Source organism: Drosophila willistoni, chromosome 3R (genome assembly GCF_018902025.1).
Source record: "Drosophila willistoni isolate 14030-0811.24 chromosome 3R, UCI_dwil_1.1, whole genome shotgun sequence".
In the NCBI taxonomy this organism is placed as follows: Eukaryota; Metazoa; Arthropoda; class Insecta; order Diptera; family Drosophilidae; genus Drosophila; species Drosophila willistoni.
Window position 1 is genome coordinate 16,808,859 of NC_061086.1, and position 19,146 is coordinate 16,828,004.

General features: G+C 35.7%; 1 protein-coding gene across 1 annotated transcript; it reads left to right on the top strand.

The window, feature by feature from the left end:
- The first annotated feature begins 11,370 nt into the window (after positions 1-11,370).
- Positions 11,371-17,732, top strand: LOC6647270. The gene is made up of 4 exons (XM_002070783.2): positions 11,371-11,401; positions 14,063-14,109; positions 14,171-14,437; positions 14,501-17,732. The coding sequence occupies exons 1-4, from the start codon at positions 11,371-11,373 to the stop codon at positions 17,594-17,596; spliced, it is 3,441 nt and encodes a 1,146-aa protein (XP_002070819.1). The 3' UTR covers positions 17,597-17,732.
- The last annotated feature ends 1,414 nt before the right edge of the window (positions 17,733-19,146 follow it).

Here is a 19,146-nt window from a genome sequence, read left to right on the forward strand (position 1 = left end):
TCAAATTTAAAATAATTTTCCCCCTAAACGAAACAATATAATTTGTCTTCTTTTTAATAGAATCATTATCAAAATTCTATCAAAATTCAAAATTTCCACATAACTGAGTAGTTGAATAATTATGTATTTATTCTATTGTCCTTAATTTCTCATAGGTCTCTCATCTTAAGCAGACTTAACGACTTAATTCATTTCATTAGCTTCAAAGCCATTACAATTAAAATGCTGTAGCTCTTGAAATTCATTAACTAACAAAAAACCACAAAATTAATTAACAATTTTGATCAATTTTCGATTCTGAAAAAAATTATAAAATTTGCATTCGCCTGAGGAAATTTTCTTATGCTGGCTGGCTGCTGCCGTTGATGATTAATTGAAAATTGTCGGTTAGCTTCGATCAAAATTGAGGGTTTCAGAATGGTTCAAGGATTCCGACGAAAATATTTCAAATTGTTGCAGCTGCTTAAACATTTTCTTGGTTAGATAATTTCAAATTGCAATGAATGAAAACAACAGCCAACTAGGAGAGAGAAAAAAATCACAGAAAGTAGTGCAGCAAAAAATAAGTTAGGAAATGCCCAAGTTAAATGTCAAGAGGTTGCACATAGTAAGACAAAAGAAAAAGAAGAAAATGAAAAAGTGTGGGAGGGCGGTGGTAAGGGAAGAAAGAAAAGACAAATTTGGGCCAAATGTGTGACTTAACTGTTGTCTTTCACACAAAAAAAAAAAAAAAATCAGACGAAATAGAGCCCACAAAAAAGCCGAAGCGAAGGTGTTTTCCTTGTCTAAGTAAAAGGAGGTTAAAGTTTACTGGGCAACCAAAGGCAAAGGAAAAATAAAATGTAACAATATAATTTTTGCTTACTTGTTGTTAATGTTGTTGTTGTTGTTAGTGTTGTTGTTGTGGGTGATGGTATTGTCTGCAGATGTTCAGGAGAGAGAAAGAGAAAAGTTCAAAATGCTGAAAGAAATGGCAAATAAATTAAAAAGTCATTCAAGCAACAAAAGCAACACAATATACTCACTCCCCCCAAACCAAAAAAGGAGCTTCAACTGATTGTGACTCGATGTTGCTTTTGCAGATGTATTTCTTGTTGTTGTTGTTGTTGTATTTCTATCCAGTATTCATTCAAGTGTTGATGCGTTAACTAGCCGCTGCGTGAGCTTCGCTGAAAAGCCAATGAGCCAGAGACATACAGAGTCCAAGACAGAGCCCAAAAAGACGTAGCTGGAGCTTAAGTAAAAGTATCTCAAAGATGCGAAAGATACATTTCAGAAAGCCTCAAGTAACCTTACAATTGCTTTAGCTGTTGCCCGATGTTGCTGTCGATGTTGTAGTTGTAGTCGTTGCTGCGGCTGCTGTTGTTTTTGTAACCCATCTTTAGTGATTAATGAAGTGTAAATAATGTACATGTTTTCTGTGTTTTTTTCTCTTCTCGTGTTTTTTTATTCATCATGAAGATTTCATCATATTCTAAGCGTAAGAGCTTAGTTTTCTGTTGTGGCTTGTGTTGTTTGCTTCTGTTTTGTTATTAGCTATGACGACTTTGACAAAGAACTTGCTCAAACTAAACAACAGCAAGAACCAGCAACAACAACGACAACATTCAACAAAATCATCACCTTTAGTTTTTTTTTTTTTTTTCGTTTTGTTTTTAGTTGTCATTTTAGCCAAATGTCAGCTGTGTGCACTTTGGTACTATATAAATCATTTGTCAATTTTTTTTTGGGTAATCAAAACAAAAGACTTAAGCAACGAACTTGAACTTTATTTACGTTTCCAGTAGTTCAGTTCGGTTAGGTTTCTACATAGAAAAAGTACAATTTGTAAAACATAAAGAAAAACATTTTCTGTAATTTGCCAAATTTAATTAAAATTAAACTTAAGTCCAATAAATATATATTAGCCAGCTCCTGAAAAGACCATTAAACTATGTATAGAAATGTTTCTAATACAATTAAGTACTAATTAAAGGAATCTTTTAAATTTTTCTAAAATTCTCACGATGTATTTGGGAGTCACTCACATAATATTCTTAATATCCACGACACCGTTTTTCACGTTGATGCATCTTTTTATACAATTTTCGTGCGTTAAACTGTTCAATTACCTCACGATTTAAAATATGATGATTATATTCATTATACAACTAAATGCCATGACTGAGGTTCTACAATTGCAGACAACCACAAGCAAATGCAAAGACAAAAATCATTCATCAAGCCACGTGCGTTGCGAATTGCGCGTAGAGAGGGTTTTCGGGTCTTTTTTTTCGTTTTAGTGGACAACCAAAAAGCCAAAACAGCTTCATCTCTAAGACATAAGGCTAAATGTCATGCCAATATACTGACCTCCATGGCCTCTTCTCTTGATATGTTACCGCCATTTTAGGGCTGACATTTTGATCTTTATTCAATGGTTATGTATATATCCACATGAATGACTAATAATCCACATAAAAGAATGAATAAATAAATGCCAAGCGGGAAAAACAAAATTTAAGCAAACAAATAATAAAACTAGAGTTTTAAACTCTCATTTATCGATATTCCACAAAAGCGAAAACATTCGTTTAGCAACAAAAGAAAGATAAATAAATAACAACAAAAGACTAAGCTAGAAAACAAGTTTCATATTATTTATTATTTTACAGTTAGTATTTTTTCTAAAGATATTTCGATTCCCAAACTCGTTTCTGTTACGATTTATCAGGATCCAAAATTAAACCGATGATATCATTCTAATATGGTTTATTAAAGTTATCGCAAAAGGATCCAAAATGCTTTTAAATATGATATTTGTTTTATAGCTATTTATAAAAAGTGTGCCTATATATATATGGGTACAGTGGGCCAGACTTCCTTTTACCCAGCTGTCTATTTGTCAATGCGTCTTTGAACCTGTCAATGACTACTTAAGTAGTCAACAGTTTCAACAAATTTTATTTGGCCATATCCCATATCAAAGGTGAATTTCAACAACACAGCCAATTAGAAACGCCTACCCCACACTCAAAACATCGAAATCAATAAATCAAATGAAGAAATATCAAACAAATAATTCCGCCTTTAATTCCTTGATATGCTCCACTCAGACTTATGGCATTATACTCAAGTGAATCAAGCACAATTGAAAGGAAGGCAGCCAAAAGTGAACACAAAGCAGACACAAAATATTAATATGACAAGAGCTTTTAGCCATCATAACCATGTTTCATTTTTAATTCTTCGTTTTGTTTTTGGTTGTTTTGGGAACTTGTTGCCGTTTACAAAAAAAAAAAGGCAAAGCAATCAAATATGTTTATTTATGCCAAAGTCAAGTTCGTTGCTTCAGTCTTTTGTTTTGATAATGTTTCGTTTTGAGCTTTTAGAAAGAAAAAATGATCAGAATGTGAATGAAAATCAATGCTTAACAAAATTTTTATAAATATCAATGTGACTATTACAGAAATATGTATGAAATAGATTATAAAAAAAACACGCCTAAAATGAAGGAAATGAAACGTTCAAATGCGTTTGGCAGGATAAATGAAAATCCATTAGTTGTTATTGATTATGACCTTAGTCGTAGGACTGATTCAACTTTGGCTCTAAAAATAGTTGTTTTTTTGGCTCTAAAAATAGTCGTTCTATTATTATACAACTTATTGTTAAAATATCGACAAGGTAATAAAAAATATTGTTAGAATAGTAAAGACAGCGATTCAACGATTATTAATAAACAAACCATCTGTATGCTCGGACTATAGAAAACCCTCAAACACAAGGGGTTTAAAATTTAGAATTTTAACATAATTAAAAAGAGCCAGAATTTATATTCCTTTGGCTTATGGAAATGTGACCGGAATTAAGACAAATTCTTTAACAAAATCAAAGATAATATTTTATGAACCTCATAAAAAATTAAAACAGAATCTGATTAGAAATTAGTCCGAATAAAGTTTCAAATTATTGGAGACAAAAAATTATCGAGATGCTTATTCAAAACAAGAGATGAATACTAACATTACATAAATTTTATGTTTGTATAGTTACAAGAATGTAACTAACAACAAAGTGTAAATAATTGATATTTGATGACTTTATTTTGTTTAGCCTATTTTCCAATTACTCAATCTTTAACCTACAAAGAAATATTGTTTTTTTGAAAATTTAATTTTCCATGTAATTTCCGCTTAGTTTTTGTTATTTTCCGCTACTGACACACACACATACACAACATAAAATACAAACAAAGACAACGAACAATGTGAAACGAAATTATAACAAAGCAAAAGCAAAACAAAAAGAAGAAAAGATGAAAAATCAAGAGTGACTTTCATTTACGTGGGTAACAGCAGCAAAATTCAAACCAACAAGAAACAATTACTTCATACAATAAGCGACTAATTCGCAGCTTCATTTTGATATACAAACACATATACCTACATACATACATACATACATTCAGATGTCTGTTTCTATCTGTGTTTATATGTAAGCCAAAAGTGCATAAAAAGATGACTTCAGGCAACGGGAGATACCGGGGAATAATCATAAAAAGGCCATCAAAAGATGATGATGATGATGTTGAAGATGTGGATGAGGATGAGGAAAAGTGCCGAAAGAAAAGCCACAAAAGAAACAAATTTTGGTTCATTGTTTGTTGCTTCTAATTATATTATTAATCAACAGTAGCCTGATTATTTAACCAGGTGACATAAATATGCCATAAGTGCGATAAGAAAATATACAAGAAAAGTTGACCCAAACCGAGACTGAACAATAACAAAAGAAAGAATCAAAATGCAATGGCAAAATGTAACAATTTTCAGACAACTGAGGCAACTCACAACCGGCAACTGGTAATAGAGTCAACAGCAATTAGTTGTTAATTGCCAGACGTCGGCTTGGTACTCTTTTGTTGCTGTTGCTGCTAGTTTGGCTTCTGCAATTGTCTGTCGGCCGCGTTGGAGCTTGGCAGTGCGGATTGCCTCATATCAATTGAAACTTGTCCGGATTTTCAGCGTTGATATTGCGGCTTTTGTTTGTTATCTCAATAAACAATAAAATTTGCACTTCATAATGCAAAAATATATATTTGAATTTTAAAATGTCAATTGTTTAAATTACATTTAACATGGATATTACATATTGCTCAATAGGTTCGTTGTTTATTAATAAATATTTCAATAATGAAACCTCTATAAGAACAAAGAATTCTACTAGTAAATTAAATGACTTCAGTTTTAATTTCTAGTATTTCGGACTAACTTCCAAGTACAATACAAATATTCGCAATAATAAATCTTAATTAATTTATTTGAAATCTTTATTGAAATATTTCCCGCTTGGATGATATCAAGCGTTAAAAAACTTTAACACACGTAAATTTATGCTAATTTCTTAAATTAATTACCTAAGAGTCAAAACAGCAGTCGCCATTTGGCTAAACTACTCTATTCATACCTATATATATTTTTTATATTTGCACAAATATATATATCGAGCAGAGAGAGAAAACAAAACACACAAGTCCAAATTAAAATGTTAAGCATTTATAAACAAAAGCTCAACGCACAGCAATTTGCGTTTTAGCATTTAAAATGAATTGTGCGAAAACTGCCATTAAAAATGCATCAACTCGAGCCAAAACTCTTTTTTCCCAGGCTTCAAATTTGTTTGTTTTGAAAGTCCAGTGCCATTGTGGAGTATTTTTTTGTTTATTTTATTTTACAGTCAAATATTTGGCAATGCACCTAACCAAATGTTCACTCTGTTTAATCTTCTCTGCTAGGAAATAAAAAACAACAAACAATTAAAAGCATATTTCATATTGGCACATACCCAGAGATAAGCATCATCTGTTGAGCTCAGCTCTTAATTGTGACTTTTGCGAGTATTTGCTCAAACTTTCCCAAATTACAAATAAATTGTTTAACTACAAATTGTTGGGTATTTTTTTTTTAGCATAATTTAATTATGGGTTTTTTAATGCTCAAATGGAATCCAGGTAACACGAAAGTTAACCAATTAAAAGGGGAGCAATTGTGAAAAGATTTAGACACAAATCTTGATGGAGAATAGACGAGAATATACAATTTTTCATAAGTGATTTGGAAATTCACTGATCCATAATAAACTTAACTTCAATATGTTTGCTGGGAGTCGGAAAAGAAGATTATTTCTTGATTTGGCGAAGAATTTTTTACCTAAATTCATATTTAGAACAATTAAACAAGAAATTAATTTGTCCAACGACAAAATGCAAAAGATCGTATACTTAGTTTTCTAGTATTTTTAATTAAAAATTTTAGTATCTTACATCAAGTAGTTATCCAGTAGAAGACGAAAAAGAAGAAGAGGCTTATGAAAAGTTCATGTGAAGAACCTCCAACTAAAGTGTGAATATGCATTAGACAAGCCCAAAAACCACGTAAATTTTGCAACAAACAAAACTTTTGTTTTTTTTCTTCTCTTTCTTAAGTTTTGCTGTTTTTGTTATTGTTGTTGTTGTTGTTGTTGGAACTAGAAGACGGGGAGCAGCGGAGATTGGTGTCTGAAGATACAAGCAAAAGGCACCCAAAAGCCAGACATGATGGCAACTATGCGTTGACCTACGTGCTGAAGATGCAGACGGACAGACAGACAGACACTCAGACAGTTTTTATGGCAGTTATTGTTGTTGTTGTTGTTGCTGTTGCTGCCACTTGTAGTACAACTTTGAGGCAACTTCACAGTTTTTTTTTCGGACATTAAGTACATGCATACATAGCCCAAAGGGGGGCGGGTAACCAAAACTGATTGCATTTACATAGCCGCCAGAGTTCGACGTGCTAATAGATTTTGAGGTCAAATGCAATAGGCAAACGGTTTTTTTTACAAACTTTTGGGTGTTTTAGTGTATTTTTTTGATACAATTTTCGTTAAGAATTCTTGTGCATTTCCGTGGCAATGTTTTTGTTTGTTTCTCTGCTCATTTGCAATTTGAATTGGAATTTTTTTGTTGGCTGTTAGATTTTTGTTTTTGTATTATTTTGGCTTGGCTTTTTAACGCTTCGTGGTAGTCCCGCTGTCAACTGGGTTCACACTTGAAACCATGTCCAACCAAATGAAGATAGAGACCGCCCATTGAGTTATTTTGTCTGCCGATTTGTAAAAGAGCAAACTAAATATTTGGCGTTAAATGCGCAAGATGATTTTAAATTTTTTGTGTGTGTGTTTCGTTTTGTTTGCGGCTTTGCGCTTCAGGAATTCTTCATGCAAGAGCTGCCTCGAGGGGGCAGTTCCATTTTCATTTCCATTTTCATTTGTTAACCTCAACCCCTTCCAGCTAGCTTATTTGCTACTTAATTATAACTTTGATGGGTTTGTTATTTCAGCATTTTGTTTACCAAGCCAGATCCCATAAAGGTTATACATATATGCATAACAAGGGTTTTAACCTACCATACAGTACCTGGATAATTATAGTTTTGCTTTGGTCATAACCGAATGCTCCTGAGATGTTTTGGTTCTATTAGAGTTGAGTTAACGCCTATCCCATTTCTTTTTATTAATATTTATTCGATTTCGAAAAAAAAAAAAACAAAAATAATGATCCATAAAAAGATCAATGAGCATATAAAGAAACCTGATTTTTTTCTCATATGTATAATCAAAAGACTTAAACAACAAACTTGATTTAATTTGCTGCATTGGAATAAACAAAAGTTGAATGAAAGCATTATCTCATGAGTAAATATAAATTGCCAACTCATTTTTTATGGTTTTTGCAATCAAAATCTAGAAAAATAAATACAGACAATTATTTCTTTATCGTGTTTGCAATCATTATATTGAATTAAAGATGCGTTCTTATTATAGCAAATGCTGATTCTCAAGTGTTTGAAATACTTTCTAGAATATTTCTTTATAAAGAATTTAATTTCGAGTTTAGCACCTATTAATGAAACAGTTTTATAAATGTTATTAACTCATTAAGGTATCTATTAAAATTGGTTTTAAGTCGTTTAAGAATTTATAGACATTGTAGTCGGGAAACATTTGTTGAGCTTAACCTTTTGCCCTCTTATCTTCGATCAGAAATTGCCGGCATATCAAGTAAAATTTCTCTCCCACCATTAGGCAAATGACCAAATATATATATATATATACTTATACACAAAAACCGCACCTGTGATGGCTAAAAAAAAGTCAGAAATAAAAAAACTATCACCAAACCCAAATCAAGTTTCGTTATTTGAAGATGCGGCAAAAGTTTTTTTTTATGCAATTTTTCCTCTGGCAACTGTGGTGATTCCTGTTGCCAATGGACAAGCCTGGCTCTCTGTGTGTTTTTGCCATTTCATAATCAAGCAGAGAAGTGCACAAATTTCACATGCATTTTCCATATAAAGGTGAAATTGTTGTGCTTCTTAAGCGAAAAAACTTAACCCAGAAGGCCATACAAAAAGGTTCAACACAAAAACCACGAGAGATAACAAAAGCCAGAAGAAGAGACTCAAGTTAAGTAAATAAATCAAATTTACAAATAACACGTATACGACATGTGGTTGGCATACGGTTTAACAGTGATATTTTTTTTTTTCTCCTATTTTGTGGGTAAGATAAAGGGGTTGCCTTAGTTTTTGTTTCAACACCAACTGAAGCATCCATCGAATGCTTCCTTCATGTAACCGGTAAAGGTTAAGCGGCAACTTGACAAAAAGGTTAAAACGATTTGAGCAGACAGACAGTCAGAGGCAGTCAAGATACATACATACATACCTGGAGTACGGCGATGAACCAGGCAATCTCTTCAAGCATCCAACCATCGAAATTCAACTGTTGTCATCCTGTGCCCATCTTCAGTCCCCCTTTCTCGCCTCCTCTTTCTCTCCCCCATCTGTCAGCCTCCTAGTTGTCGGTATGTGTTAAAGGCGGAACCAAAAAGCGTTTGATGTAGACCCTCTCCAAGGAAAAACTGCAACCTCAGGTCCAACACGTTGACTTGGCGCTAGCTTATTATTATTTGTATTTTTATTGTTGTTGGCGGTTTTTTTTTTTTGTTTTTTCTTGTTGCCAATTGTTTTTGCCACCTGCTGTTAGTGTCGAGCTGTTGCCATGGCCCGTGGCTTGCAGTTGACATTTTTTGTTGATTTTTTTTTTACCGTTTCGCCTTTGATAATGATTCAGCAGCATAACTCTTGACTTCCTTATTTGTCATTGTTGAAGTTGATATTTTTCTTTTCGTTTTTGTGTCATCTTTCTTTTATGATTATAATGTTTGAATTTTCTAACTTAAATGATTAATATAATGTCATAGGCATGACCAGCTATATACAAATAATATTGATAATAATTAATACACACATTTTGTAGTAGGAAGCATTTGAATCGTTCACAAATACGGAAATTTAAATGATAATGTGTAAACGATTAACATGAATAACAAAAAAATAGAAAGATGATTACAAGACTTAAATTAATAGATTAAGGGGATATACTAACTAGAATAACTAGAATTTATTAATTAAAAGGGTAAGTTTCTTTTATGACATGATACTAAATCAATTTTGAACTCCTTGACGAACTGTTAAATAATTATTGCCAATCTCACTTTGGTTATGTGTTTTAAAAAACTTTCATTAAAAAACTTGACTCACCCATTTCGATAGACTTTAGAAAGTACATAAATTGTATGAACTGATGGATTTATTCTTAGTTGATTCGTCTAAAGATCATTTCAAGAATTGTTATTTGCATTAAGCGCATTGATTATTTATTACGCTTCTCTTTTCATTGTCTTCTTTCAAAGATGCCATCGATTAAGTTTAGAGATCAATTTGCTTATTTGCAAATTGATTTGAATCGCCGCCATAAAAGAACCTTGACAATGACAAAAACTCAAATCGCAAATGGCAAATTGCAAAACGTGAATGAAAAGAAAACCAAACTCAACCAACTGAAAGAGCCAGTAAATAGCTCTTGAACTTTAAAGCAATGTTTTGCCTAATAATGTTTATTAAAAATTTCCATTTATTCATGAAATTCGACTTATGGTTAGCTTGATATTACAACAGAGTAATTTTTTCTCCCTTTTTTTCTGATGATGAAATTGAAATTTTGGGTGTGAGAATATTTTAGGCGAAAACTCAATTTAACCAAGGCAATCAACTAATTTAAATAATTCAACAAAACACAAACAACAAATTTCAAGCCATAGAGAAGAACAATGCATAAAAGGAGGAGGAGAAGATGAAGAAGAAATAGCTGCTGTTGAGGCATTATTTGCCACCTCACCACCCCCAAACACCGTCATCCCCGCCACTTTATTTTAATTTATTTGGACATTAAATAACTTTAGAGTTTTTTCGATTTGCATTGTTATTGAAAATGCAAACAAAAGATAAAAATTACGAAACAAATAGAAAATAATTTGCATACCTCGCATCGATTTAATGAAAGTGTATATACATATTTAGGAGTTTTCAAGGATTTACAAAACAATCGATTAGAATTAAACGATTCACTTGAAGTCAAAGATTGAGTTTAACTTAGAATTGGCCCTTTTTCTAGTAGAGGGTGTCCTAAGCGCGGCATTTGGACTGATATTAAGAAGTGCCACTGGGTATAAATAGGCCGGTTTTCGGCTGGTGCCAACTTGATATTGTTTGTTTGTCGTTGCAAGAAAGAGAAAAATTGTCCAAACAATTATATGGAATTATGCAAAATACGCAGAAACTACGGGAACAACAACAACAGCAGCTGCAGTAAACGAGCTGACGGAAACGAGGAATATGGCCAAAGTGAATGGAATGACTGACTGACTGACTGACTGACTGACTTACTGAATGACTTACTGACTGACTGAAAGCAGCTGCTGCTGCTGCTTTGGTTCCTTTATCAACTTTTACCTCTGGGCTCTTCTTTCGTTTTTGGTCAATTGAATAATTTATTGCTCATACGCCCTGTGGGTACATCTACATATAATATACAAGTAAGAAGACTTGGTTTCCCTTACCAGAGCCATCTGTCGACGTCTTTTCAATTATGTAATTCAATGCGAAGTGCATTGACAACTTGGCGCTCTGCTGTCTTTCAATTTATTATTGTTTCTTGTTTTTGTTTTTGTTTTTGTCTTTTCCTCTCTGTATAATTTCTATTACTTAATCTATGTTGAGACTTGCCCTGTACGTGTACTAGAGATACCTGATGGTGGCTCTGACTGTGGTGTGTTTTTGGCCATAATTATTGTGTGTTTCTTATTTGTGTTTTTTTTTTTTTTTTTTGGTTCGTTCGTTGTTCATTTTTGGCATCCCACGAGTTTGTGCAATAAATATTCATAATTTTGTTAATCTAAGCAACAACTTTTTCTTTTGTTTACTTTAAGGCAATTTGGGTAACAAAATGCGATGGACACAATTCAGTTTGCTGTGTGGTAAGTTTCAAATTAAATATTTAATTTTTTGTATTTAATTTAGCTAAATAATTAAAGGAAACTGCCTAAAAAATTGAGAAATAACAAGCAGTAAAATCTAACTAAAGCCAGGGAAGAGGCGCTTCCCTTTTGACATTGTTGAGTCTTGAAATTTTGGTTTTTGTTGTTCAACATTTCTCTTTGAAAACTTTTGTTTATGGAAATCTTTAGAGACTGTTGAGTTGACTGAACCGTCTTAAGACGAAATTGCTTTTCTTGCTACAAAATTGCTTTTCCTTTGTATGCTTAATGAGCCGCCAATGAAATTTCGGGCAATTAAAGTGATTCTTTTTTAGTTTCTTTGTTTGTTTGCTTAGAACCATCAGCATCATCATTAACTCTTTCGATTCTTGTTCTTTTTACTATTGCTGTGGATTCATTACTTGTAGACCTTGACTTTTTCCCCCAAACCTCCTTCCTCTCCAGCCCATTTGAAGTGCAAGATGTTGCCATATTACTTGCCATTGGCAACTCATTGGCAGAGACTTAACTGACAAGTTAACTGACCTCCGGACGGGCCCCAAAACCAAAAACCACTTGCAATAATTAAATTTTCAAACCATAAAAACAATTAAAATGTACAAAGAGCAAGAAAGAAAACTAAGCTCTTGCTGATGATGAACTACAACTTAAACAGGGGACATTAGATGAAGATGACACCATAGTCACATTCACATCAACAGCCACATTTACATCTATATGAGTATATTCAGATGCGAGGAGGTTATTCAATAAACAAATAACCACAAAAAATGCCACTCAAGGTCCACTTGCTGCAGCAGCATAATCACCGTGATTAAATGAATCACCATGGATAACCAGAAATAAAAATGAGAAATAAAAAAATTAAATTAAATTAAAATACCTCAAATGTTATGTAGGACTATGAACTTTTTGATACCTTTTACCTTTAGCTTAGTATGACAAAAAATCTAAAGACAATGAGGTGAACAAATTACTGGATAAGTTTGATATGCCTGTCTTGTTGTCACTCTTAAACAAATTATGCAGATTCATGTTGCCACCTTTCGTTTACAGGGTATAAAATGAATACAATTCATGAAGATTCACACACACACACAGGGTGTTGGTGCTTTGTGAAATTAAACAATTGACTATAATTTATAACCGCTGATTGGCAACAGCTTAAAGAAAAGGCATAAGCTGCAGTACCAATTTGCCGTTAGGCTCGACCAGAAACCCACCGATCGTGACCAGATCAACGGGTGGGCTGGGCTGGGTGCTGGGAGACAGGGGCAAGTTAAGTCTGCCAACTTAATTTGTGGCAGCCGCATAATTAGGCTTACAGTTGGGTCAAAAGAAATTTCATTTTTTTGTTGATTTTATTTGATTAATTGAAGTCGACCATTTGACGGCCAATTGCGGTCTCCCATCCAGCCATCCTCCATTAGTCTATAAAAAAGCAAACCCGCAACTTTTGGCCTCACTTTATTTTCGTTTTGTCGCACGCCAAACTACTCACGCAACCGGCAAAAAAACAAAAACGCAAGAAGAAGAAAAAAAAACAAAGGCACATTAACGGCATCTTAAAGCAGCTGCGCCCACGCCAAACTGATCCGGCTATCCATACGCATGCGGCAAATGCGTCAACTTGACGCAGTTGGGTTGTCAAGAGAGCGAGCGTCTGTGACCCGTTAGATGAGATGGATTATGGGAAAATATCAAATGAAATCTATTATGAATCGGACAAGGTCAAGGGCGAATGAATTTCGTAAATAAATTTATCTATGAGAAATTGTAGCGAATGATTTATGTAATATAAATTAAAATAAAGTCAAAAACAAAAAGAGTCCATAAGTTTTCTAAATTGTTTTAAGACTTTCTGCAGTTTAAAAGAAGAAGATTCCCAAATTACTTATTTTTGCAGTAGCCAAATAATTAGCAGTGAATAAAGTTTAAATTTATTAATTAAAATAAGAAACACTTAGTAAATTACCTTATTATATCTGATTAATTGATACGTAAGCTCTTTCTATAGTGTGAAATGCTTTAATCTTTTTAAACTTTCGACTACCGTTAATACATACAAGAGTATAAGATCAGTGCAGACTAAGCAACTGAGTGAATGACTAACTAAATGAATTTTATCATTCACTAAGAATTAAGTCAGCGAACTCAATATGTACATAACTAACATCTGTGGAAGTTAGTCCTTCACTTTTTAAGCCGTTTCATTCATAGTTCAAGTTTAGTCGGACTCGGTCAGGTTATACCACTATATCCTTTAGCATAAGGTTGGGAGAGATAGTTATATAACATATATGTATGTACGTATATCCAATATTTCTGCGATTCTGTGAATGTGGGTGGTCTTGGGTAAGTTGGTGACCAGGTTGTGTTAGTAATTTTATGATAAATGATTTTAGTTAGATAGCTAGAGACTTTGGAAAAGATTTGTAGAGGTTTGTAGTTCATTGTGTTCATATTTTTTAGACATTTTGGATTTCACGACAATTTAGAAACAATTTTAAAGAATAATTCATCTCTGTAGCATGTTAAGACACAGAATTAAAGTAATTAAATGTAATGGGTTAATGACTGTAAGGGTATATAAACTTTCACCACTTATTTGATTAATAAATTGTAATTTAATTTTTCTAGCGATAATCGTACTGGCATTTCTAGGCTACACAAATGCAGAGGGCAAAGTAAGTGTGAAATTTAATTTTCTTTAATGAATATACTTAAACAGTTTCGTCTTTGCTTTAGTATCGCACTCCAGCACGAATATTGGCCAAGCAAACGGGGGCCACACAATTCGAGGAGGAGCGCTACGAGACGCACACAAACTGCAACGAGCACAAACATCATCTGAAGAAACGTGCCTCTGATGAGGATGTGGACTACGAAGTGTATCAAGGTGTTGTGGGACGACCTGGCATAGATTTTCCAATCTATCCACGCATACCCAAAACATCATTCAGTTGTCGCTCATACGGCAATGGTTATTTTGCTGACATGGAAACAGATTGTCAGGTGACAGATGCATAAGAAGAAAGGGGAAAATTCCATCAATTAACCTTACAATTCTCGTTGCAGGTCTTTCACATCTGTGAGGAGGGTCGCAAGATTTCGTTCCTCTGTCCAAATGGAACAATTTTCCAACAAAGTGAACTCACCTGCGATTGGTGGTTTAAAGTGAATTGTCTGGGCTCATCTGGTTACTATGCCGAAAGTGCTGAAATCCTCAATAAGCAACGAGTCCACCGAGTGCGTCCTTCGGTGCCAGTACAAGGCTTTAATATAGTGGGTGGAGGATTAAATATCAAACCCAAAGTTGCAGGTCAAGGAAGATCCGGATCTCCTGGCAGTTCTGGGTCACGTGGCAAATCTGACAGACGAATTGATTCTACTGAAGATGTCGTTCCCTCATCTGTGGAGACTGTGGACTTTGATGACGTCTCGGGTGAGAAGCAACGCAAAGTTTTGCCAGTTATCGATAACAATAGCAACGATCAGGAGACTCAAATAACAGCAGAGAGTTCGTCATTTGTCAGTGGTTCGGGCAAGAGGCGAAATGGCGGTGCTAACGGTGGTGCTGGACACAATGCCAACAGTCACGATGAGGGATCTGGTTCGGTGGTAAAGCCTCTGCGTAGCAGAAATTCCCAAGAGCGTATTGGCTTGCCACGAGTTGAGTCCACAGAGCGAGCCCGAAATGGTCAAAGAGGTCAGCAACGCTATAAGGATCTACCGAATGAAGAGTCAAGTAAAGAGAAGGAGAGAGAGAAGGAAAAGGAAAAAGACAAATTGGAGTTCTTTGAGGCGCATTCCTCCACACGTAGCATTCAACACACCACACCCCGTCGCCTGGAGCCAAGCAAATCCACTCCCTTCTACACGCCCACAGTGCCCAGCGTCAGCAAATCCAAAGCCACCGAGGGTAAACTGAATTATATAAAGGGCGGACAAGCAACCACACCTAATCCCAATCGTTTTGGCGCCTCTGGCTCGAGTTTCCTACTGGAATCTCTGCCGAAGGTGAAGCCCACTGCTTCTGCGAGCCTGGATTTGGATAATACGTCGTTTAAGCCCGTGGTTATTGGTATGCGTCATCACTACGATGTGGCCAGCTCCGGCGAATTTCGTAAGCCCACAGAGAGTCGAGAGTATTTGCCCACCACTGCCGTTCCGGCAACAAGCAGTGGACCCACATATCTGCCCAAGAGCGGCATTGCACCTCGAGGAAATTCCGCCTCAGCCGCTGGAGGAGATGCTTTACTTTTCGCCCCCAATCCTGTTAAGGAAGAATCGGTTTACCGCAATGTTCAGGATATGCTTAAGACTATGAATCTACTCAAAGATCAATTTGAAGATGTTGAGCTCACTGGGCAGGCAGCACAACCTGCCAGGGCGGGCTTGGAAATTCCCCCTTCTTCTGGGCCAGATGCTTTGGTCTCGTTGGCCAAGTATTTTGCCCAGGAACACAACGACACCGGCAATGCCGTGAAAAATGGGGAAAAGCCCGAAAAGAATGGTCTGAAAACCAAACTTTCGGTGAAACCACCCACAGTCGCTGCACTTCCTCCTCTGCCCACCGCCAAGCCCTCAGATACCACAGCCATATTAACCACCTCGGAGCAGCCTCCAGCCATCAGTGAGAATGCCGATGATATTAAGCACAGCCTGTTAAGACCTCAAACTGTGCAGAAATATAGCAATCTTTTCGGGCTGAAATCGCCGCAGGGCAGAGATCAGGGAAAAGCAGACATCAGTGAAGGATTGCTTTCCAATCAGACACAAAAAGCCGACGGCGCTGGTAACTTCCAGCAGTTCCCGCAAATTGGCAGCACTGGCTCCACCATAGCATCACTGGCCGAGCAGCCCGAGTCACGTAAAATAGCCCAAATCTTCTCGAATGCGCTTACCAGTTATCTCGACAATCCCAGCAACTTCCGGGCTGAGTTAGCTGCTCAGGCACGACCAACAGAACCACCACAAATGACTCCCAATTTCGAAGTGGTGACCACAACAGATTCGTCGCTCTTCAGTGCTGGCACAGCCAAATATTATTTGCCAACCAAATCCCTGCCAGAGTCAACGACTCCATCTAGCATAGCGAAGGAAATAAATCACACGTTTGACTCGACTACCACAGCGGAGCCGGACTTTATCACCAGCACCACCACGAGCAGTGGCAACGATATAACCACAAATCGAGGAAACGAATTGGAATTGGAGCTCTCGGCCGAGTTGTCGCCACCCAGCCCAGACTCGGGTGAAGGTGATGAGTTCCTGCAGCAGCAGCAGACGCAATCGTTTGTTAAATCACGCAACGATCTGCTGAAGGATGCCAAGCCACAGAAGCTGATAACCACCCATAAGCCAACAGAGAATCCTTGGTCCTTGAAATCACAAACGGATTTTTTGGATCCCTTGACCATCAATGATGGTCTAATGAAGGAACAAAGATTGACCACTTCAACGACAAGCACGCCATTTACTTATCAGTCTAGACACAGCTCGGGCCCACTCACCACAACGTCCACGCCCTCTAGATACGAGTGGGAGGATATTTTCCGTAGCTATGACATACCCAGAGATGCCTTGCCCTCGAGCAGTGGCCTGCAGAGGATAGCTAATAAGCTCTTTGGCGGCCTAAACGAACAGGAGGCACTGCATCTGCGAAATGTGATGGCCAAGGCGGAGCACGATCGTCAGGTATTGAGTCTGCTGCTTCTGCTCATCCAAACCTGTGACGATCACAATGGACAGGCCCTGGAGAGATCAAGGAAACATCTGCTAAATGCTCTCATTGACATCGATAGCAAAGTGCCCAAATCCTCACGACAGAGATTAGCAACGACGACAACACGTATTCCGGTAACAACTTACCGAAGGGGTGGTGATTCCTTTACCACAAGCACTCCCGGCTATATAACCACCACAGAGTTACCGCTCGTTGGCTCGACAACCATCAGTCCGTCGGGAAGCTATGAGGAGACAACTAAATTTGAAATTCGTGTTCCGGATATCGATGATGACTCCTCCATCACAACAACTTCCACAGTGGCTTCCCCATCTCGCTCGGGGGGAGGCTTCAATTCCCTCTCTGCCACCAATTCGGATCGTCGCGCCTTGGAGCTGCTCAAGTCATTATATTCGCTGGCGTCGAAATTTAGCACTAGGCGATAGATAATCCATATGGGTTCCTAACGGTTCATAACATAACACAAAGTGCGTAACTTTAAGCTGCAAGGACACGAAGGACACACACTTCACAATTTGATAGTGTCTCAAAGGCAGCATTCAAGCCTAACTTTTAGTCAACTCTCTTCTCCATCTTCTTCTTCAACTTCCTGTCTTCCTGTTTGCAGTTGTGTACTTTAATCTAGGTAGATTAAATATCCTTTGATACTTGTTCTTCTTGCCGTTTTGCCCTTTTGTTGTAATTGTAATATCTTTTAGCCAATGCAATTTATTTTGCCACTATTTTAGCTTGTAAATATGTCAAACGAAAAGGAATACTCGATCCCTAATCCAAATGAAAAAAAAATCCCCTTTATCCCTCCAAGTTACAGTATTAGCTTGGTTGATCTATTATACACACGTATTACAAAATGATGGTATAATCGAGATTGTTTTCAAATTAGTTTCATATTGTTAGTCTTAATACTTTCAGTATCCGACAATTATCAAATGGGAGTTCTATATCTCTCTTACTTTGCCACTGAACACACCTACTTTTTACTCTTTTTTTGTAAATATTTATTTAAATTTAAATAAATTACATGAATAAAACATAATTAAATAATAATTTATCTCGAACCTCTGTTTTATTATTAGAAGCTGCAATTAATTAGACAGTTTTTTGCTCGATATATAAAGATTGGATATATAAAATGGGAAACTTTAGAGGCGTGGATCAAGGTGATCTGAAAATGGCTGCAAAAACTTCAATAATAAAACAGAAAATCTGGTTATTTAAAATCTAGCTCTTTAGATGATTTAAAAAGAAAGGACTTAAATGTTTATCAAATAGTTTTACTTAATTGTAGCTTTTCATCTAAGTAATTAAACTGGTAATGTATCTTTCAAATATCTTTCTTTTCTTTGATTAGTTAACAACCACAGAGATCAGTCTTTTCTGTAAATGGTCATTGATTTCATTCTTATGCATTGATATATCCCTTCTATTCCTTAACTTTTAAATGCATCATGTAAAATTTTGACACCAAAACATTAATAATGCTTTTTTCGGTACGAAATAATTGTCGTTTGGTAATTTTGGACATACATTTTTTAATTTTTTATTAGCTTGTAAATGTCAAAAAATTGAAGACATTATAGAATGTTTTAAAAAAAGGTTTGTACAATTTTCAGGGCGAATAAAGGTTTATGTGAGATGGTAAATAGGGTTACAAATATTTTTACAACTGAGATATAGCTTTTAAAAATTGATTAAGAGACGCCCTAGTCCTTGAAAATAAAGGACAATTTTAGTTTTAGGTAGTTTGTTTTTTACTACTTTTTATTGATTACGAGTAAATTTCATGTATTCAAGGTCTCAACTACTCAGTATCTTAAGTCCAATAGCATATATCGCACTAAAATACTATATGATGACAATTAATACAAATTTAGGGGTTTACGTTTCAAGATTACATCAGATGCTAACTTCCTAGTTTTTACAAGACAATTTCAAAAAGGTTTCTTAAGGAGTTTAATTCTAAAAGATCTATTTG

Coding starts and splice junctions, on each gene's coding strand:
- LOC6647270 (XM_002070783.2), top strand. CDS start 11,371: ATGCGATGGACACAATTCAGTTTGCTGTGTG. Junction 11,402..14,062: donor ACAATTCAGTTTGCTGTGTG/GTAAGTTTCAAA, acceptor TAATTTTTCTAG/CGATAATCGTACTGGCATTT. Junction 14,110..14,170: donor ACACAAATGCAGAGGGCAAA/GTAAGTGTGAAA, acceptor TCTTTGCTTTAG/TATCGCACTCCAGCACGAAT.